The 20,169-nt window shown below is 51.2% G+C and overlaps 10 protein-coding genes and 1 non-coding gene across 11 annotated transcripts; 5 read left to right on the forward strand and 6 right to left on the reverse strand.

Annotated features, from left to right (window-relative positions):
- Window positions 1-584: 584 nt before the first annotated feature.
- BDW74DRAFT_160237 (uncharacterized protein) lies at window positions 585-1,738 on the reverse strand. The gene has a single exon (XM_073725583.1). The coding sequence runs from the start codon at window positions 1,599-1,601 to the stop codon at window positions 705-707; it is 897 nt and encodes a 298-aa protein (XP_073580049.1). The 5' UTR covers window positions 1,602-1,738; the 3' UTR covers window positions 585-704.
- Window positions 1,739-1,891: 153 nt separating this feature from the next.
- On the forward strand, window positions 1,892-3,342 carry pdx1 (putative pyruvate dehydrogenase complex component Pdx1). Its single transcript, XM_073725584.1, has 2 exons — window positions 1,892-2,177; window positions 2,310-3,342. Exons 1-2 carry the CDS (start codon window positions 2,096-2,098, stop codon window positions 3,116-3,118), a joined length of 891 nt encoding a protein of 296 aa, XP_073580050.1. The 5' UTR covers window positions 1,892-2,095; the 3' UTR covers window positions 3,119-3,342.
- A 105-nt stretch (window positions 3,343-3,447) lies between these two features.
- BDW74DRAFT_85350 (WD40 repeat domain-containing protein) lies at window positions 3,448-6,585 on the reverse strand. The gene is made up of 4 exons (XM_073733894.1): window positions 5,775-6,585; window positions 5,560-5,687; window positions 4,933-5,510; window positions 3,448-4,876 (listed from the first exon to the last, which is right to left on the reverse strand). The coding sequence occupies exons 1-4, from the start codon at window positions 6,077-6,079 to the stop codon at window positions 4,112-4,114; spliced, it is 1,776 nt and encodes a 591-aa protein (XP_073580051.1). The 5' UTR covers window positions 6,080-6,585; the 3' UTR covers window positions 3,448-4,111.
- Window positions 6,586-7,672: 1,087 nt separating this feature from the next.
- BDW74DRAFT_170256 (M18 family aminopeptidase) lies at window positions 7,673-9,430 on the forward strand (the record flags this gene model as incomplete). The annotated part of the gene is made up of 6 exons (XM_073727139.1): window positions 7,673-7,748; window positions 7,811-7,872; window positions 7,924-8,025; window positions 8,076-8,211; window positions 8,267-8,359; window positions 8,406-9,430. 6 exons carry the CDS (start codon window positions 7,673-7,675, stop codon window positions 9,428-9,430), a joined length of 1,494 nt encoding a protein of 497 aa, XP_073580052.1.
- Window positions 9,431-9,617: 187 nt separating this feature from the next.
- Window positions 9,618-10,927, forward strand: BDW74DRAFT_160243 (DSC4 family protein). Its single transcript, XM_073725585.1, has 2 exons — window positions 9,618-9,992; window positions 10,059-10,927. Exons 1-2 carry the CDS (start codon window positions 9,781-9,783, stop codon window positions 10,879-10,881), a joined length of 1,035 nt encoding a protein of 344 aa, XP_073580053.1. The 5' UTR covers window positions 9,618-9,780; the 3' UTR covers window positions 10,882-10,927.
- On the reverse strand, window positions 10,928-12,795 carry BDW74DRAFT_160244 (tRNA-dihydrouridine(20) synthase (NAD(+))). Its single transcript, XM_073725586.1, has one exon. It carries the CDS (start codon window positions 12,516-12,518, stop codon window positions 11,190-11,192), a length of 1,329 nt encoding a protein of 442 aa, XP_073580054.1. The 5' UTR covers window positions 12,519-12,795; the 3' UTR covers window positions 10,928-11,189.
- Window positions 12,796-13,050: 255 nt separating this feature from the next.
- On the forward strand, window positions 13,051-15,044 carry ipp1 (inorganic diphosphatase IPP1). The gene is made up of 5 exons (XM_073725587.1): window positions 13,051-13,823; window positions 13,878-13,997; window positions 14,051-14,394; window positions 14,444-14,527; window positions 14,575-15,044. The coding sequence occupies exons 1-5, from the start codon at window positions 13,329-13,331 to the stop codon at window positions 14,711-14,713; spliced, it is 1,182 nt and encodes a 393-aa protein (XP_073580055.1). The 5' UTR covers window positions 13,051-13,328; the 3' UTR covers window positions 14,714-15,044.
- BDW74DRAFT_160251 (mitochondrial 54S ribosomal mL53 protein) lies at window positions 15,045-15,715 on the reverse strand. The gene has a single exon (XM_073725588.1). The coding sequence runs from the start codon at window positions 15,520-15,522 to the stop codon at window positions 15,202-15,204; it is 321 nt and encodes a 106-aa protein (XP_073580056.1). The 5' UTR covers window positions 15,523-15,715; the 3' UTR covers window positions 15,045-15,201.
- Window positions 15,716-16,013: 298 nt separating this feature from the next.
- Window positions 16,014-18,855, forward strand: BDW74DRAFT_170260 (putative protein transport membrane glycoprotein Sec20; the record flags this gene model as incomplete). The annotated part of the gene is made up of 7 exons (XM_073727140.1): window positions 16,014-16,327; window positions 16,387-16,634; window positions 16,687-17,236; window positions 17,534-17,653; window positions 17,704-17,782; window positions 17,841-18,641; window positions 18,691-18,855. The coding sequence occupies 7 exons, from the start codon at window positions 16,014-16,016 to the stop codon at window positions 18,853-18,855; spliced, it is 2,277 nt and encodes a 758-aa protein (XP_073580057.1).
- A 239-nt stretch (window positions 18,856-19,094) lies between these two features.
- BDW74DRAFT_160254 (uncharacterized protein) lies at window positions 19,095-19,830 on the reverse strand. Its single transcript, XM_073725589.1, has one exon. The coding sequence runs from the start codon at window positions 19,700-19,702 to the stop codon at window positions 19,463-19,465; it is 240 nt and encodes a 79-aa protein (XP_073580058.1). The 5' UTR covers window positions 19,703-19,830; the 3' UTR covers window positions 19,095-19,462.
- BDW74DRAFT_t174 lies at window positions 19,803-19,920 on the reverse strand. The gene has a single exon. It is a non-coding gene; the product is annotated as a tRNA-Ser (tRNA).
- Window positions 19,921-20,169: the final 249 nt, after the last annotated feature.

The raw sequence follows: 20,169 nt of genomic DNA on the forward strand, positions 1-20,169 counted from the left end.
GAAGAGAAGCGTATGGTGGCCCTTGTAGGACTTGAAGTCTGCAGATAGCTAGTCAGTTGTCGCGACCATGACTTTGCTGATAGAGTATCGCTTACTGTAGAGCTCTAGGCGGATTAGTTTCCCCATCTTGCCGCTACGCCGTCGCTCTTGTAGCGACTGAGAGCACAATGGCGCCGGGGTAGTATCCTCAAGGAATATGCAAGGCGGTGATGCGGAGTGTTGTTGAGGGGGCCGCCGCGCCCATCGCGTGGAGCGATATTCCACGCGTTGCGGTCACATGATTGTTCGATCTCTACCAACTCGACCACTTTTGAGGAGCTCATAAGTCTAATGGTGTTTCTATTAGGAGAAGAAGTAAAGTTTGTATGACATGTAGATAGAGGGAAAACTGGGTGTCTAGATACCATTTACTGGTTTGAGCTTCGCCAGCGCTCATAACGGTTATAGTACCAATAATATATCAGTAAATTCTAACAATGCTACAGCCGTTAGGATCGTCTGAACGTTGAGGATTAGAGTCATGATGCCAATATATTTCAAGTTGGCGTACTTATACCATACCAGGATGAATTTGGTACAACAAGTACATCAGGTTAAGCTTCTAGACAAGCAGTGATTGATTGTACAAACTATAGGATCAAACTATTGCGCTCAAGAGACGAGTATTTATACAAGGTAATCGAGAAACCCAACAGTTCAGAGACTCAGGCAGTTGGACGCTTCCCGGGCACGACTCCAAAGACTGGTAAAAAGTCATCAGAAACGTAACCTGCCTGGTCCATCCGAAACGTACCCTTCTGGCCATCGACCTCCAAGAGGATGAAGTCCTCCTGGGTGAATACCTGTCGAATGGACTGGAAGATCTTGTACATACCCCTGCTCATCGCCTGTCCAGGTGCCCTAAGAAGGCTAGGGCCTTTGGAACCGGGTTGAGCGTCCACATGCCCTTGCCCACCGCGCTGTTCGAGATAGGAACCTAATTGACGCGTAAAAAGAATTCGATGAGGCAGCACATCGAACTCAAAAGGCTTTCGGAATGGGGCCATACTTCGTACTGTGAAGCGGAGGTGCGCCTGCCCTCCAGAGCTGACTGCTTTGACGGTTTTGATCAATCTGCCGGTCCTTGTGAAAAAGAGTGTGCCCATGACACTCATGATAATGCAGATTCCTCCAGTCAGAATCTTCTGCCACTTCGGTAGTTCTATCACTGGGTCTCGAATAGTGGCATTTGAGTTGTACACAGCATACGCGAAGCAGAAAAGGGCGCCTCCGTATGCGCCGAGAATGTAGCTTCGTTGTGATGGGGCCTTGTATAGCACTAGGTCGCCTTCTTTAGCCACTTTTCGTTCTAGTCTCGCAAATCCAGCCGGGCGCCGTCCGGCAAACTTCAACCCCTCCTCTGACGAAGAAGGGCTCTTAGGCTGCGATGAGTGCCCTGGCTTCCGATAAGGTATATCCTTGATTCCGCTGGCCGCTTTTGTCCGAGAGACGCTCGAGGAGAAATACCTCCATGCAGAATTAGGCGAGTAGGCGCCCGGTGATGGTGAAGCCTTTGGGCAGGGCTGCGCAAGCACCCTAAAGGCAAATGATCTGGCGAACATCCTGCGGCCTGTGCTCTTGGATCGATTAGCCAGTAGTTCGCGATCTTAATGCATACGCGAAGGTAGCGCAGTCCACGGCAAGCCGCAGGTTTTGCCTTGACGGTACATATCGCGGCTAATTGGTAGAGTGACTGAGCGACTGACCTGATAACAAAAAGAAACTAAGCTGGAACGCTCAACGGCTATCGTTTTGCGATGGTTGAATCGGGGCTGTTCCGGCAGAAAAATGTTCCCGTCCCGGGCCGCCGGTGAGAATCAAATCAGGACCTCAACATCCTCAACATCTCTAGCTCGACGACCGGCGCAAGCATACAGACCATAAATTGCAGATTGCAAGACTCGTCGCCGCTTCCCGCCCCTCAGCTGCCGTGGGTGATTTGTTGTCGGGATCTCCGTGACTCCTCGATCTCGTCCGTGCCTCACCCGCCGATCTCGACAGCTCTTCTGCATCATCCCGAAACGGACTGCGGCGAGAGGACGCAGTTTGTACAGCAATGGCTTCCAACTACACCATTCGCCAAATTCCGGCTGTGTTTCGCACGAACCGACCACGAGTTGTCGCCCGCACCTCGCGACGTGAGTTCGCCCCGAAATTCGAACAGTCAAGAGAGATTGGGCTCTAGAGAGAAGAGCCATGGATTGCTAGCATCCGAAGCTCCCTCGTTTCACAAGTTCGCATTACTGACTAGCTATGTTTCCTCATATCAGGCCTTGCATCTACCTCCGCCCCTCAAACTCAGAACCCCGCATACCCGCTCTATCCCTCCGTCAGCTCACTCCTCCACCAGAAGGGCATTCCTGAGTCCGAAGTCTCGAAGATCCCCGCGTCCGGACCTAAAGGCCGCCTTCTCAAAGGAGATGTTCTCGCCTACCTTGGCCTCATCGCCTCAGACTACTCCTCCACGCAGTCATCACGGATTGAGAAGCTCGCTCACCTCGATCTGAGCAACATCAAGATCGCTCCTCCTCCAGCCCCAGCAGCACCAGAGCCAGCCCCAGAAGCCGAGAAGGCAGTTGCACAGGCACCTTCTACGATATCAGTCGCTGTTTCAATTTCCCTAGAGACTGTTCTCCGTGCGCAAAGGAAGCTTCAGAAATCTGTCGGCCTCACGGTTCCTCTTTCTACCTTCGTGGCCCGCGCCACGGACCTTGCCAACGACGATCTTCCCCGCTCACCGTACGCCAAACCATCTGCTGATGAGATCTTCGACGAGCTTCTCGGCGCGCAGCCCGTCAAGGTCTCGCGCGGCGACTATATCCCCGAGCTCAACGCCCTTGAAGAAGCTTTTGAGCCGCAACCCACCAAGACAGTGAAAGGAGATCTCATTGACTTCCTTAGCGGAGCTAAGACAACAAAGCGCACCCAGCCCGCTGCCTCAATCGAGACTGTTGAACCCGAACAAGCTCTCAATGTCTTCAGCCTGACTGTTCCCGTGGGTGAGGAGAAGCGGGCCCGGACTTTCCTGGAGCGCATCAAGACGCTTCTGACCATCGAACCGGTCCGGCTGGTTATATAGACTTTTCTCATCTCATAATTTCTACTCTGTAACAATTGAAAGCGCCGAAGAAGATATATTCGTTATCTAGCATTCAACACGGGATATTATTCGTTCTACCCACGCTTCAAGATTCAACAAACTCATTATTAAAGACTCCCAACTACGACCGAATCTATTGAAAGCCACTCGCAAGCCGCATGAATGATAACGCGTGTAGTGTAATGTCATTGATTGATCCACCCAATCCTACCTCACTATGTACTGCAGCACAAGCACCCTTGCAAGTATACCTATGAATAAAGGATACTGGAACAAGTAGAAACCATCAAGGCATTCCATATCATTTCGTCATCACTGCGGTAAGAGTAAGAGATTCGGGATAAAAACAAAGCAGCCGAAGGAGAAGGGATCCTAACTAGAGAACAAATGCAAAGAGCTGACTACGGAGTACAAGAATAGTCCCAAGCTAACCTTGAGTTTCTAGCAAAGCAAAAGGAAGAATAAAATAGCCATTCGTGAGATAAAAGAGCAATGTCATGTCCTGTCCATCCGGAGTAACACCAACAGTGCCATGTTTACGCCCCAGCCCCGTCGTTGGAAAGCAAAAAGATATGAAACATGTTTTGCATGTTACTAGACTGAATGTCTAAAGGGCGAGTCAAGGAATAAAGAGCAAGGCAACATGAGAGTGTAACGACGGCGGACAATACAATGCCTGAACGATGCCGGGTAATGCTAAAAGAGCAAAGCAAACAGTAACATGAGACAGAGATCTGATGATATGACCGTTGCGCATTAAACAAACCGCCTAGAAGCCGCCTGTGAACAAGAAAACGCTAGATGCCAAATTAGACCCCATGATACCGCCGCCACCAAGTCCACCCATGGACATGCGCCAAACATTGAGAAGGAAACACCAACGCCAAAGCCGGAACACCGCGTCTAATGCATTATGTAGAACTCCAATGGGAAGCCGTTAAAGATGCCATAGCACTAAGTTGTATCAAGTCGTTACCGAATCGTGCCCCATTCCGCTAATCTGCTGCCTTCACGTGTGTGGTCTCTGCTAGGTCGTCTGTTGAATATTTTCCAGAATCGCAGGGTTTCATCGCCGGCGCCGGTCACCACTGTTTGACCGTCCGGGCTCATGGCCAGATAAAGCACACGGAAAGTATGCCCCGTAAGCGAAACAATCTGCTCCATGCGTGGATATTTCCAAATGACAATCTGGTTCTGGCTATAACCATGGGTGCTAATAATCTCATCAGAGTTTTTGGACCAAGCCAGGTTACAAACTTGGCTCCCGGTGTCAACCTCCTTGATCAGAGACCCTGTTGCCGTATTCCAGAACTTGATCGTTCGATCAGCGGTACCTCCCCCAGAGGCCAGTAAGTGGTGCTGGTGCGGAGACCATGTGATAGCCTTTACAGCCGCAGTATGATCAGAGAAGCGATAGAGAGGGGTTTCATTCAATTTGTCCCAGACTAGGAGCTTGTTGTCGTTGCCACCCGATGCCAGTTGGCCGTCTTCTGTATTCCACCTGAGTCCACAGACTTCTTGTTTATGACCGGCAAGGCGGCGAATATACTGATCTGGAGACCGAACGTCGCGATGGAAGATGTGGCGATCTCGAGAACCCGATGTGAGAATGTGGTCGTTCCAAGCCAAGGCCCCTACACGATTGGTATGCCCAATCATGGTCCGCAGACGCCGACAGCGTTCTGCATCCCAGATTTGCACCATACCTTTGCCCGTACCAATGGAAAGATGCGTACCCTGCATATCCATTATTAGCGGACGTCGCCCGGACATACTGGAAGCAGTGGCCTTACCCTTTGTATCCAACTGACACTGGTGACTGTATCATCCTTGAGCTCACATAATTTCGTCACCCTGCCAGATTGTGAATTCCACATGTAAACAGAGTTTCCTAGGCCAACGCCCAGGATATTACTACTTCCCCAGTCGACCAAATTCAGGTAGAAGTCGTCCTGTAAGTCAGGCGCATCGAGAACCTTGTACGGTACTTTGTTCACATAGCGAGGTTGTTTGCGCGGCGTCTCGAGTATCCGTTGGCTGTCGTAGCGGATAGGAGATAGGCTATAGAGCTCTGAGCGAACATTGAGATTCGGCCCATGATGACTGCGCGGTGTTTTGGATGGTGTGGGATGCGCCGATCCAGCGCGTGAGGCGTAATTGAAAAGGTTCTTATGAGGCGTTGAAGGAGTGATACTGGCTGGTGGAAGAGCGGAGATAACATGTGACGGGGGTGTATGAGAGCGAGTTTTGTCGACGATGCCGGATGCGCGTATGGGGTTGGGAGATAGAGCGTCCAAATCAGCTTGAGGAACTGTGTTTCCGAATAACTCGCTGCGCAGAACCCGCGAGTACATTCTATTCGCTTCTTCCGCTACAATGATCAGCAAGGGTAGACAAGGCGCGATCGAGATGGGGCTTACTCTTCTGAAAATGGAGCTCCGAGTGTGGTGTTCGCTTTTTCGTTTTGGACGGTGTTGAAGGACAGCCTTCTTCGTGAAGCAGACTGTAGGTCGCTTGAAGATCTTGGCCTTCGCGATTAGGAATGAACCTGCGATGGAATCAAGTATTAGCGAGACTCATTCCAAAGGGCGCACCATAGGGAGCAGATCCAAAATGGAAACGTATGTACACATACCTGTCACCGTAAACCCTCTGACGTTTGCGACTTGGGCTGGTCCCAGGCGTCCTTTCACGGGATCGTCCAGCGTCCTCGTACTCTCTCAGTGCTTTGGTCAGCGCACTAGGATCAATTGGCCCGGAGGTGATTCGGCTTGCGTGGTATCCTTCAGTCGGCTCGGGGAAGTGAAGAGTAGTTTTGGCCGGCATGCTTGGAGGGGTCCTTGAGCCCGGAGGAGATACAATATGTGCTGTTGTTGACCTCGTAGCTCTCGGAGCGCTGCGAGTCGTGGGATGACCCAAGTCCCTGTTGCTGTCGGGCATCCTGGCGAAAAGGAAGAGGGGATGCTCAAATGGCGGTCGAACGCAAGATTGGGGGAGCAATCCAGCAAGCGAATGCGACAGGCCTCAACGTCGGACCGCAACCTCGCGGGCGTCAACAAGCGTCAACTAGCGAATCAGGTCTGTCTCCAAGCAGCTGTAGGGACAAAAGGCGAATAAAGGGTTGTCGGCATTCGATAGGAGTGAGGTGGCCGTGCAGTTGGCGAATGCAGCAGCTGAACCCTCAGCTCCGCTCCGGACAATAATCGACTGAAGCGGTTGAATCTAGGCGGGAGTGGGTTGAGGGAGTGACGGAGTACTAGTAAACTGGGCGATAAGGATGTTGATGGCGGCAGATCTCGCACCAGACGCAGGTATAAATGGATCGAATCGGGTAGTTCAGGAGTGGCATCGGAGAGAGACCTGACCACGGTCTGGCGAGGACGATGAGAGGCGCAACTTCACTTGCCCTCCTCTATTTACTGACCGTTAGAGGAAGGGGATTTCCCTTTCCCTTGATCAGTCACGCGTCCGGGAGCGCTAAACCCCTTTTGTATACAGGAGGCTGGACAGGCTTTGTTGATTGTTTTGACTCTTTCCCTTGTCACCTCTTTTTCGTGTTCAGTATATCTAAATAGACAGGGGAGCAGTGAATTGAATTAGGCCTTAACAAGAAGCCATTTGAGCATCCTGACTGAGACCTGACGTAGTCCGGTTCTGGGTTTCGAGGTGGTTGCCCAGCTATTGATTCCTCAGGCCAACATGGATAACGTCTCCCGAACAACGCAAGATCGACGCAACAACATCGCCTAAATCATCAACGATCAGCTAGATGGAGCAAAGAAGAGGAGTCATCCGCTCTGCGCCATTCAATCTTCAATAACTCGATGATATCGCACAGCTCAAGTCGTGTCTGCCCAAACACGCTATTGAGAGTTATTGACGCGAAGCGCCCATCAGTTGATTGGCCCAGCGCGTCCCTTGAGCTTGATGTTATTGTTGTTCTCCCTTCTTAATGCGGGCTCATTATAGGCTTTCGCGACTGTTTCGCATTCCACGCGCCTTGGAACGCGACAACGCTCGGACCATCAGCACCAGTCCCTTCTTTCGAAGCACAAGCCTGAATTCTCCGCGCGTTCTACTGACGGTGATCATCTGGTCCCACGTTTCCTGTCTCTCGTTCTTCGGCTTTCCGAGTGTCTTGCAGCGGTTCCAATCTTCAATTTATCCCATCAAGGCTAGGCGTTGCTATATCACATGACGAGCTAGTAGTTACTGGGCTTAGCGGGCATACTGTAGTTCTACTACTTATAACTGCCTGTTGACCTAGGACCCAATGGCTTTATATACATTAATCATTTCTGGAATCAGATTTTAGAGGCTTTGTTATCCAATGACTACTGCCCATATGTCATGTAAAATACACGCATCACAAAAGGAGCAAAGGTCGGTGACTGACTGCCAAGAATAACTTGATCTATGGAGATCAAAACTGGAGGACAGCTGCCACCGTCTCCACTTGTCCCTCGTTGCCCAGAGCTTCGGCAGCGCCCATTATCGTCTTCCACCCCGTCATCAGCTCCAGGGTACTCAACCATGACTTCGAATCTCACGAAGAATCTCAAGCAGCCCGCGCTGGACTTCTTGTCCTTCGTCAATGCTTCTCCCACCCGTAGCGTCTCCCATCACCCCGCTTCAAAATATAAAGACATCATCTAACGTGCAGTTGTCTAGCTTTCCATGCCGTGAACTCGGCCAAAAACCTTCTCGCAAATGCAGGATTTCAAGAAATTAAGGTAAGGAAGATAACTCAGTTCTGCGCTGCAGGTTGCTGATGATAACGACAGGAGAAGGACTCGTGGGCTTCTACTTGCCGTCCTGGAGGGAAATATTACTTGACCCGCAACCAGTCGACCATTGTGGCTTTCGCCGTTGGCAAGAAGTGGAAGGTGTGTGCGCCTAAGAACTGCAAAATGGAACAGCTTACTGACGTATTCAGCCTGGAAATGCGATCGCGATGATTGGAGCCCACACGGATTCTCCTGTGCTGAGGATCAAGCCCGTTAGTAACAAAAAGGGCGAGGGTTACATCCAAGTCGGTGTTGAGACCTATGGCGGTGGTATCTGGCACACATGTGAGAGAAGGCTCTCTAAAATCTACACTTCATGTCACTAACTTTCTGGCTCTAGGGTTTGATCGTGATCTAGGAGTTGCTGGTCGCGCAATGGTGCGGAACGATGATGGTTCTATTGTCCAGAAATTGATCAAGATTGACCGCCCAAGTAAGTTTATTTATATTCTATATCTCCTCGCCTCTAACGTCAGTAGTCCTCCGCATTCCAACACTGGCTATTCATCTGGAACGCCAGGAGACATTCTCCTTCAACAAGGAAACTCAACTTTTCCCAATTGCGGGCATGATTGCTGCGGAACTAAATAGAACCGGTCAGACCGATGGTGCTGGTGATAAGAATACTGCCACCACTGAAGGTGAGAACGCAGAATTCTCTCCATTGAAAGCCATTACAGAGCGTCACCACCCGCATATTGTAGAGATGATAGCCGCCGAGGCGGGTGTAAAGCCTGCCAATGTGCTTGACTTTGAGATGATTCTGTTCGATACCCAGAAGTCCTGCCTCGGTGGATTGCTGGAGGAATTCATCTTCTCTCCGCGCTTGGACAACTTGAACAGCTCCTTCTGCGCTACGGCTGGTTTGATTGAATCTGTAGCCGACGAGTCTGCCCTGAACGATGAGTCTACTATTCGTCTGATTGCCTTGTTCGATCATGAAGAAATCGGAAGCACCACTGCTCAAGGTGCCGATTCTAGCATGCTCCCTGCCATTATTCGCCGACTCTCTGTCCTACCCTCTATTGCCGGGGACGCCGACACATCTACCGCCTATGAGCAGACTTTGTCTACCTCTTTCCTTCTCTCGGCGGACATGGCACACGGTGTCCACCCCAACTGGTCTGCCAAATATGAAAGTGACCACCGACCGGAGATCAACAAGGGTCCAGTGATTAAGATCAATGCTAACGCTCGCTATGCCACTAACTCGCCTGGTATTGTTCTTCTCCAGGAAGTTGCGCGCAAGGCTGTAGAGACCGAAAGCGAAGGTGTACCTCTACAGCTCTTTGTCGTCCGCAACGACTCCAGCTGCGGAAGCACGATCGGACCTATGCTCTCTGCTGCTCTTGGAGCCCGGACCCTCGACCTGGGAAACCCCCAGCTGAGCATGCACAGTATCCGTGAGACAGGTGGAACGTACGATGTGGCGCACAGCATTCGACTCTTTAAGAGCTTCTTCCAGCACTACGCCAGCACCTCCCAATCAATCTTTGTGGATTAGGGCATAGCCTGTGGCTTCTGACTCAACCGCTAGATAATTTCAAAAACATTCAAGTGCTTGATAAAGTCCGAAGTACCCTAGTGCTGCGTGATATACTTTCAGGTGTCCTGTCGGACCAAGAAATTTCCGACCCGCCGTAGTCTCCTCATCTCGGCCTGCTGCCTCCGCCATGGGCTTTCCCCTCAGCTGGTCTCCACATTCCTCTACCCCAAGACTCCGACGTTCTGAACTGATTCACGCCGCTTGAAGACCGTAGAGGCTGCACTTATCACCTGCGCTTTTGGCCGTCATCGTCCTGCCTCAACTTATCTCCCGTGTCATAGATGCCGTCAATGCCCGGATGACCCTCTATGACAACACCGGATGTCTTTCGAGATGCGGAATACATCGCTGACGTGTCCGGCATCCAAGATGGCAGCATCACGGAGACATCGCCCACGCTGCAGGACGATGGCTTGAGAAAGAAGCTCCAAATCGCCGCAAGACTCGCCTTCATCGATCGTCTACTCCGCGATCTCGATATCCTTATCTACTGCGAGTTATCTGCACTCTACTACCTTGAGTGAGTGCCCTTATCGCCTGGTTTCAACCACCATCGCAAGCACAATTAGGCTGATTTCTCTATTAGTTGCTCGATAGTACTTTTTGCAATCCGCGCAATATCCCAACTGATCTTCTTCACTCCCAAAGCGCCCCCATTCGACCCCACGCGAAATCAGCCCTTTATCGGAGCCATCTTTGCGAGTAATCTCTTTTGCATGATCTTTCACAATTTCTTCAGTCAACCAGAGGCCGGAGAAGCAACTAGAGGCTATCTACATGGCGGAATTATCATAGACTTTATTGGACAAAAGGCGCCTGTGCCGCTCACCCGCCTTTTGTTCCTCGACCTACTGGTGATGATCCTCAATATCGTGATGCTGGGTCTTATTGTTGAGCGGGTGAAGTTGGCCGAGTCTAGAAACACCACTGCTGCTACGCCCGCTGCCGCTGCCAATGCTGCACCTGCGCGGGCTGAACCCGGTCAAGCGCAAGACCATGACCACGAGGAACGGGGAGTTTCGAGCCGCGAAACCGAATCCCGGGAAGGATCAACCAATGGTGAAAACGAGCGTAGCGAACAAGGCTCCCATTCCACACCTTCAGATACCCACTCGCCACCTCCGAGTGAGGAGGAGCTTGAACGCACTCGACTACTAGCAGACCCGTCTGAGACTGGAGGTAACCATACAAATCATCAACATGCTCTAGACGCATACTCCTCCGGAGACGCCGTTATAGTACGCATGGAACTTTTCAATGTTATCCGGGATCAATGGCGATTTAGTCCCTCTACGGTACGGCGGTCAGCTACCTATGCACCGTCGGATCAAACGGCTGCCTTCTTGCGGGAGCGCTTTGGTCTCCAGGTAGGTGCCGATGGGCGGCTGGAGAGAGTTACGACAACATGATCTTTTGGGCTTTGTACTCTAGCTAGGAGTAATGGTGTAAATGTATTTCTCTCACATCTAATATTTCGAGAATCAAAGGATAAATGGTCTAATAGGCATTGTGATTGGAATGTAATGCAGAGTACGTAAGGACAAGGTATGGGAATCTTATAACCACCAAGAACAGATAAACATCGCCAGAAGAAACACCCAAAAATGCAAACAAGACCAGACCACCGAAAAAGAATGCACAGAGATCTATATATACTAATTCTTTCAACGCCAGGTATGCCCCTCATCGAACAGAACAAAAAGAATGATGGTGCCATTTATACAGCCACCTCATTCTGCGGAGGCTGAGGGGCCGATATGGTGGCGGCATCCACCTCCGCTGCCGCAGGCTTCGTCTCGGCCTTCACAGGCTTGGGAATGGAGTTTGTGCGGATTGGCCCAACACCATGAGAAGCGGGAGTGTTGTTTTTCGACCTCGAGGCACCACCGGCAGCCCTAGCGGTCTCGTTGTTTGCGATGGCGTTTTCAACAGCCTTGCTCTTGAACGTTGACTTATGTGCAAGGTTAAGCAGCTCATCAACTTCCCGAGCAGCAGGCAGCAGGTCATCGTGCTGCAGAACGTGGCAAAGGTCCGCATAGCACTTTGCCTGCTTGGCTTCTCTGAACTCCTTGTCTTTGCCAGGTATGAGCATGTTGATGAGGTATTTGGTGTTACCAAAGCGATTTTCGCACTCGATACAGTACTTCACGTAGGCGTGGACAACTTCGCGCCAGGGAGCGAGGCCACCCTCTGCTTCAGTCCGGAAGCAGGAAGAATTGGCCTCCGCAGCTGTGGCAATCATGGCGCCGTCCGCGCCGTATTCTTCCATGAGAGCGAAGGCTTGGTCGCGGGATGTTACGTCTCCGTTCATAACGCAGGCGACGCCAGCGTCGTGGCAGGTTTGGACAATCATGCGGAGTTGCTCACGGATAGCGCGCTCGCGGGGACGCATAGGTGTTGTTCGACAGTGAATGGTAAGGCCTGTGATACCGGTCCGTACAAGCCTCGAGACTAGGCTCTCCGTGAGCTCGGGAGTCTCGAGGAGACGGATCTTGACGGAAATGCCAATCTGATACGGTTCGCCAACTTCCTTGACTAGAGCCTCTAGGATAGACACTAGTTTGTCTGGCGTACGCAAGAGCGCTGCACCCATGCCACCGCTTGTGCTGAACGGCTTTGGGCATCCCGAGTTGACATCAATACCATCCACATCAGCAGCGACCAGCTTGCCCGCTTGAACGGCGAGCTCTGGAGAAGCCGTACCCATCTGGAATATGAGCTTTCCCTTCTCCCGTACCGGATCAAGGCGGTAAATGACGGATTCTTTGGCGTCCTCCCTGTTGATGCTGTTCGAGGGCATGCGGCTGAATTCGATGCAGCCATTGCGGGGGTTCACGCGGCGAGTGGTACCAATCATCGCCTTATCGATCGTCTCGGGTCCCCAGCAAAGATCCGCACCGTATTTGAGAGCAAGTAGACGGGATGGTAGCTCGCCGGAGCGCACCATCGGTGCAAGCACGACCTTGCCACGGTAGTCGACCCCGTTGGCAGGGATGGGAACTCGTTTCGTAGCGGAAGTCATTGCGGCGCGAACGAATTTGGACATAGCATTTAAAATTACAGCAGAAGAAAAGTTTGTGCGGGCAGCGATCTCAAGTCGAACTTGAAGACGAGATCTAGCTAGGTCAAGACAATGGACCCTGAGAATCTCCAATGATGCCTTGATGGTGACTCGAAGGCGGAGAGGATAAAAATTCTCATCACGTGCGATAAGGCTGTACGGTACCTGTAAGCCGGTGCCGGAGTTGCTCCTGAGTCACGTGCTACACTTTTTTTGCTGGGAGCAATAGCATCACGACTCAGCTGGCTTCCAGACTATTTGGTCTTGATGATAATTGCTGTGAGACACGTCAAAACACGGGCTTATTTGCAAGCAAACTACAGGACAAGTCATGAAAGCATATCTCGTAAATAGTGGCGTGAATGGCGATGGTCTGGGCGCATAGTAGCGTAAGGTAAATGTGTATCAGGATTTCCAGCCGGCGACGACGCCGACAGATCTTAAATTTTACTACCCATACTCCGTATCATTCTGCCAGCCTGTTCCACGCTTAGAGATCGAGCTCGATAGAATTGACGCTGCGAAAAGGCAAAGCCCAGGCCGTTGCTGTACCTCCTAGATAGCTTCAGTAGACTCTAGAGGTCCTCGGAACTGTCACATCGCTGTCCTCCCGATCTCTAACCTCGGAGGTAGCGACCGAATTTCCACTTGCCGACCACTTCCACGCCTTAATAACCTCCATCGCGTCGCCTCCGATTCTATGGTAAGTTCCCCGAATTTGCCTCGCCCAGCTCCCGCCGTCCAATTGACCTCCTCGACAAGGTCTCTGCATCGCTGGCTCGGTTCTCCCCTTCGATGCGCCCGGGGACAAGCAGCCTTGTACACGCGCTACGTACTGCAGCTCCATTGACCCGGCGACTGCAGCCCACCGCCTCTCCGATCCTGGCCCTCACTCGCTGTTTGCCCGCGCCTCGTCGCACATCAGTGACAGTGGCTCCCCCCACTAAACAAGCCCCTCCCTCCTCTGCCTCTTCTTCCCTCTCTTTCTCTCCTTCTTCCTCCATCCCGCCCACTTCAGCAGCTCGAATTGATCATTCGATTGCTTCCGTAACAAGCCGTGCCGCTCTAATTTCAAGACACTTTGCTACCGCCGCTACCCCGCCGTCTTCCACAATGTCCTACACTGTCCGCAAGATCGGCCAGCCCTACACCCTGGAGCACCGGGTGTACATCGAGAAAGATGGCCAGCCTGTCTCTCCCTTCCACGACATCCCCCTTTACGCCAATGCTGAGAAGACCGTTCTCAACATGGTCGTTGAGATCCCCCGCTGGATCAATGCCAAGCAGGAGGTATGCGCATCATACCCCGCCAACGCGGCCGCAGACTGACTCCAATTTGTATAGATCTCCAAGGAGGAGTTCCTGAACCCCATCAAGCAGGACACCAAGAAGGGCAAGCTCCGTTTCGTCCGCAACTGCTTCCCCCACAAGGGTTACCTCTGGAACTACGGTGCCTTCCCCCAGGTATGTTGAAAGGCTCATTTCACTTCATTGCAGCCGAAACTAACTTTATCTAGACCTGGGAGGACCCCAACGTTGTCCACCCTGAGACCAAGGCCAAGGGTGACAACGACCCTCTCGACGTCTGCGAGATTGGTGAGCTTGTCGGCTACCCCGGTCAGGTCAAGCAGGTCAAGGTTCTCGGTGTGATGGCTCTGCTCGATGAGGAGGAGACCGACTGGAAGGTCATTGTTATCGACGTCAACGACCCCCTTGCTCCTAAGCTCAACGACATTGAGGATGTTGAGCGTCACCTTCCCGGCCTCCTCCGTGCCACCAACGAGTGGTTCCGTATCTACAAGATTCCCGACGGAAAGCCCGAGAACCAGTTCGCTTTCTCCGGTGAGGCCAAGAACAAGAAGTAAGTCCGCCTGCACAATCATGCGAAACACGTCATCTAACGTCTGCAGGTACGCCGAGGAGGTCATCCACGAGTGTGCCGATGCCTGGGAGAAGCTCGTCACCGGAAAGTCTGACCGTGGTGACATCAGCCTGTAAGTTTTGTTCTCCGATATACTTTATGCAGTGCTAACACGAACAGTGCCAACTCCACCCTCGACAACTCTGACCGTGCCGACTCCTCCAAAGTCGCCAGCATTCCCCGCGGCGAGAACCTCCCCCCTGCTCCCGTTGATGGTACCATTGACAAGTGGTTCTTCATCTCTGGTGCTGCTGTGTAAATGTATCTCAAGCAAAATTTTAAAATGTTAGGATCTTGCACTAGCGATTGAAATACGATATTTTGCATCAGCTAGACATAATGTACTGGCCTCTATGCGGCTATATACTGGCATTGACATACATGTCAGTGCCATGATACGAAGATTAACTGCTACTTGAACTCGGTGCCTTGTAACTGCTGAGAGCAAAATATTCCTAGGTAGAATCGTGCTACATAGGCATTGTAAGGTTATAAAGAACCCTCCCGCTGCTCTCTATACCTTTACAACTGGTATACAACTTGTATGCGACCATAGAAAACTATGCAAGAAGACCTAACTCAGCGTTAAGATAGTATGAAGGTAGCAAGCAATTGAATTACTCCGAAACCAAAATAGGTACCATAAATAGATATACATGCAATAAAAATACACCATCACCACGTAAAACCACCTCCTGTCCCAAGAAGCCACATCCCAATGAGCATTTCCACCCAAATAATCCTCCACTAACCCTTCAAACTCTCCTCTCGCTCAATAGCTCTCCCTATGCGTGCAATCTCCTCAACGACATCCCCAATTTTCATCTGGCGCTTGCCAACCTCAAGCTTGACTTCCTTCCCGCCCTTAAAACCGACCGTAATCTCCGGCTCTTTCGTCGACGTCCGTGGCAGCTGCTCGACCTTGATGTCGATGTGCGTGGGACTGCTGGCGGGTGCTGTGGAGGGATTGCGGATAATGGAGAGGAGGAGGCGGCAGGGGCGCGCAGAGCGCGCGAAGGGGTTGAAGGATGTGCGGAGGGTGGATATCGTTTGGAGGGGGATGGTCATTGTGTCGGTTTGTTGTTTGGATGAGCCGGCTGGTTGCGGTGGTTTGATCTGGGTGGGTTGTTAGTTTGCGGCGGTGGTGAGAAGCGGGTGCGGTGCGTAAGGCATACCTACCAGGAGGAACTCGGAGGTCAGTAGTTCCGGGTATAAAAAGTCTCAAATCCGACAACGAGAATCCGTCAATTGGTCTTTTGGCTCGTCTCGTCTTGTTGTCTCGCGATACTCCAGCTTTTTGGCGGGAAAATCCGCGGACAAATTGGCTGTCCGAGATCCTCGAGTTTGCATTTGGTGCAAACATCCGCCTGCGTGCGGGCTCAGGAACCGATGACGATGCGGAGCGGAATTGGACACATGCTTGATTAATCTAGAAGCTGTCAACTGTTTTCTCGTTCGGCGTATCCTCTTGGATTTAATAATAATCGGGAATCAAAGAACTGCATACATTGACCTAAACAATTTCTCTACACAAGCTTCCTCGCACAGACGCCGCAATAATGTCGACTCTTCCCGCACTTCAGAGCCGCCTAAAAGAGCTGTCTACTGCTCTCGCTCAAATACATCCCCTTGTTTCTCGACTACAGAACTTTACCACGGCCATTGGACAAGGTGATGATGCCCGCCTCGAGCTCGGAGGAGAAATACACTCCCGATTAAAGGAGGCCGAGGATGAGCTGGAACTATTGAAAGACGATGTGGACGCCCTCGAGGCCACGACAGACACGAGGAGGAAAGGTGTGGACTCGGAGAAGGAGACAGAGAAGGAGCGGGTTGTTGCGATGGCTCGGCGGTTAGCGAAGGATCTGAAAAAGTCGGGAGAACCTTTACCCTTGTTCACTTTGGAACGAATGCTAATGACCTTCTGTTTAGGACACGAGGCGACTTTAGGAATGCTCAGCTACAGGCGAAGCGTAATGCAGAACTGGCTAAGCGCAAGGAGAGGGAACTGCTCTTCTCGAGATCAGAGGGAGCCGAGAAACGGAATCCGGCGAAGGAAAAGTTGACTCAGGAGGATATTGTTAAGAATGCTTCCAAGGATGTCACGGCGGCGTTGAGGCGGACGCACCAGCTTATGCAGGCCGAGCTGTCTCGAAGTCAATTTGCACAGGAGACTCTAGGTATGTTGTCCACCTTACCAGGCTTCTTGGGTAATGGACTGACGACTTCCAGAACAATCTGGCGCTGCCTTGTCATCTCTCGCGGAGTCATATACTAGCCTTGATACGTTGCTCTCATCCTCGCGCAACCTTGTTGGGTCTCTTCTCCGTTCCCAGAAGTCGGACACATGGTATCTGGAAACGGCGTTCTACATCCTAGTTGGTACGATCGCATGGCTGGTGTTTCGAAGACTATTGTACGGTCCACTTTGGTGGATTGTGTGGTTACCGTTCAAACTGGCTCTACGGTCTGTTTTCGGCGTTGCAGGGGCAGTAGGTGTCACGAGCAAGGCAGTTCAATCCTCCGCGACTACAGGCACAGAGACATTGGTACAGGAAACGCCAGTACTGAGTCATGTACCCGAAGCCAAGATCCACGTTGTTGAGAATACGGTCCCCGATGAAGTTCCAGGCACGGATGCGGCGGACCTAGATTGGGTGATGGATAAGATTGGCGAGATTGTAGAAGAGAACGCGGAGCAGGAAGGGACAAATCTTGACGACTTCTCGCCATCGGAGCTGCAAAGACAAGAGGAGCTCCCGCGAAATACGAAGAAGAGAATGTACGAGGCGACGGAGGTGCTGCAAAACCGAAGGGACGAACTATAGAATAATCTTTTCTTATCCATTTAGGTAAATCCACTCCCGAAGAGATGCACTCGTAGTATCAGGCCTTGTAATGTAGGGCTAGCATGGAGATCTTTTGGGGCTTAATTGATTCTTGGCAAACGCGTGCTTGAGTGGGGACGCGTTCTTCGGCCCTTGCGACCTGAGCTTTTGAGAGCTTCGGGAATCTCCGCCTCGTTCAATTCCAACAATATATCCTCGCTCCAGACCAGGCAGCTGCAGCACAAATATAGTATGGCAGCCAATTTCTTCAGCAATAAGGCTCGCGCCGCCGCCGCATCCAGCAACTCAAAGCAGAAGCCCACTGAAGGAAAAGAAGAGCAAGCGCGACAGCAACCATGGGTTGAGAAATAGTATGCTCTCATGTCCGGCATTAGTTGTGCGGGACAACTGACAATATTAGCCGTCCTAAAACATTAGATGATGTCGCTGCGCAGGATCACACGACGAAAGTGCTCCAACGGACACTGCAAGCTTCCAACGTTCGTCGCCCATTCCATAACTTCCAAAAGTTGGGACGGACTAATTCAAGACCACTAGCTCCCTCACATGCTCTTCTACGGCCCTCCAGGAACAGGAAAGACATCTACAATTCTCGCCCTCGCCAAATCCCTCTTCGGTCCTGCCCTCTACCGCTCTCGTATCCTTGAACTCAACGCCTCAGACGAGCGCGGAATCGGAATTGTCCGCGAGAAAGTAAAAGGCTTTGCTCGTGTCCAGCTCAGCCATCCTACCGGGCTAGATGCCGAATACTTCGAGAAATACCCGTGCCCCCCGTTCAAGATCATCATCCTCGATGAAGCAGACAGCATGACACAGGATGCGCAGTCTGCTCTCCGCCGCACAATGGAGCAGTACAGTCGGATAACACGGTTCTGTTTGGTCTGCAACTACGTCACACGTATTATTGAGCCGCTGGCCAGTCGATGCAGCAAGTTTCGCTTTAAACCGCTGGATAACTCGGCTGCTGGAGATAGGCTGGCGCAGATTGCGCAGATGGAGAATCTGTCGCTGGAGGATGGGGTTGTGGACAAGTTGATATCGTGCAGTGATGGTGATCTGCGACGTGCTATTACGTACATGCAGAGTGCGGCTAGGCTGGTAGGAGCGGCGAAGGTTGCGAAGGGGGGGGATGAAGATGAGGAGATGAAGGATCAGGGGTCTGATGTGATTACCGTGAGGACTATTGAGGAGATTGCGGGTGTTATTCCCGAGAGTGTTTTGGATGGGCTGATTAAGTCTCTGCAACCGAAGAAGATGGCGTCGCCGTATGAAGCTGTTTCGAAGGTCGTCACAGAGATTGTGGCTGATGGCTGGAGTGCTACACAAATCCTGCTACAGGTATTCTTCCGCAAAAACTCTACACAAAGATCCTGACTGACTTTCGCAGTTGTATCGACGAATGGTCTACAACGACACTATACCCGACATTCAGAAGAACAAGATCGTACTTGTCTTCTCAGAAATGGACAAGCGACTGGTGGATGGTGCTGATGAGCATCTGTCAATTCTGGATGTTGCTCTGAAGATCTCCGGAATCCTTGAAGGGTCATGAGCAGGTCGCTTGCGAAGAAGTTTGTAGGGAATTTGCAAGCATTTCGACATTCTTGCCTCGAGTTCCGCAACTTGCTCGCATATGAGGACATGGGACTGGTCGAAAGTTCTGGGGACAGGATATTCTGCTAAAATATTACCAGGAGTTGAGCTTGCAACATCGCTCTAGAAATAGGACCAACATAAATTAACGATTGTATGAGCTGACACTTTGTGGTCCAATAGACTGTGACGTTGTCCATATTCTCACCACACACCTTACATCTCTCATGATTATTAAGGCTGTGGCCGCGGCTACACCAAATCTAACATGCACTGAAAATAATCGTCCAGTCCAGTCAGACCTTTCTGTCTGCATGCATTCAGTCGCATCAATCCTGCACTTCCAAGCTCCCCGCAACTGTTGATTCATCCATTACTCGTTGCGGGACGGTCTGTAGGCCTCACGTATGTACAGTTTGTATTCTGCGGCCCAAGCTAGCAAGAAATGAGGTTTTGTCAACATACTTGTTGTGCTGCATATCCACCGGTCAACATAATACCGTAGGCAACAAGGTAGGCCCAGATGAGATAAAAAGAAAACCGCCCACTTTCCCCATATAGTAGATTCAACCTGGTCCCCCCTCTACATCTAGCCTGTATTTTTGTCTGTCTGCTGGCTTTATGTAGTAGACAAGCAAGCACCTTTCTAGGTGTCTTTCCAAAGCACGCCCTAAGAAGCTTTTAGAGCGCGACCAAATACCATCCCAAGCGTGTTTACATACCCTACCAACAGGTAAGTGAGCAAATATTAGCCAAAAATAGGTAAGGTGAGGATAAAAGCGACTTTTCAAAGCGAGTGTCAGCATTTATACCGCTGGGCCATAGAAACGAATTAGCTATAAGCTGGTCCTTATACACAAACAGGTAGGGGCCCGGGGGGTATAAAATGAAAATAATTAGGTTTGACGACAGCAGTGCGGTTCGAACGCACGCCTCCGAAGAGAGTAGATTACTAAGAAAAATTGGCAATCTGCCCTTTTCTATAGTTCAAGTCTACCGCCTTAGACCACTCGGCCATGCTGCCACGTAATTACTTATTACAAGAGTAAGAAAAAGTATATCCCTAAACAGACATAACCAATATGTTCTACCCTCCTCCGGCACTTCTACTATCCTTTTCGGTGTTGCGCAGCAGTATTCTTTGACCTTCGTTTCGAATAACTACCAATGTTATTCAAACTGTGAGGTTACCAATATATCCATAATTTGTAATTGGAGAGGCGCCCATCGCATGCACGGGGATTGGGGATGGACCGCGGCATGCCGATAACGG

This window comes from Aspergillus multicolor, assembly GCF_047715735.1.
Source record: "Aspergillus multicolor strain CBS 133.54 unplaced genomic scaffold BDW74scaffold_31, whole genome shotgun sequence".
NCBI classification, from domain to species: Eukaryota; Fungi; Ascomycota; class Eurotiomycetes; order Eurotiales; family Aspergillaceae; genus Aspergillus; species Aspergillus multicolor.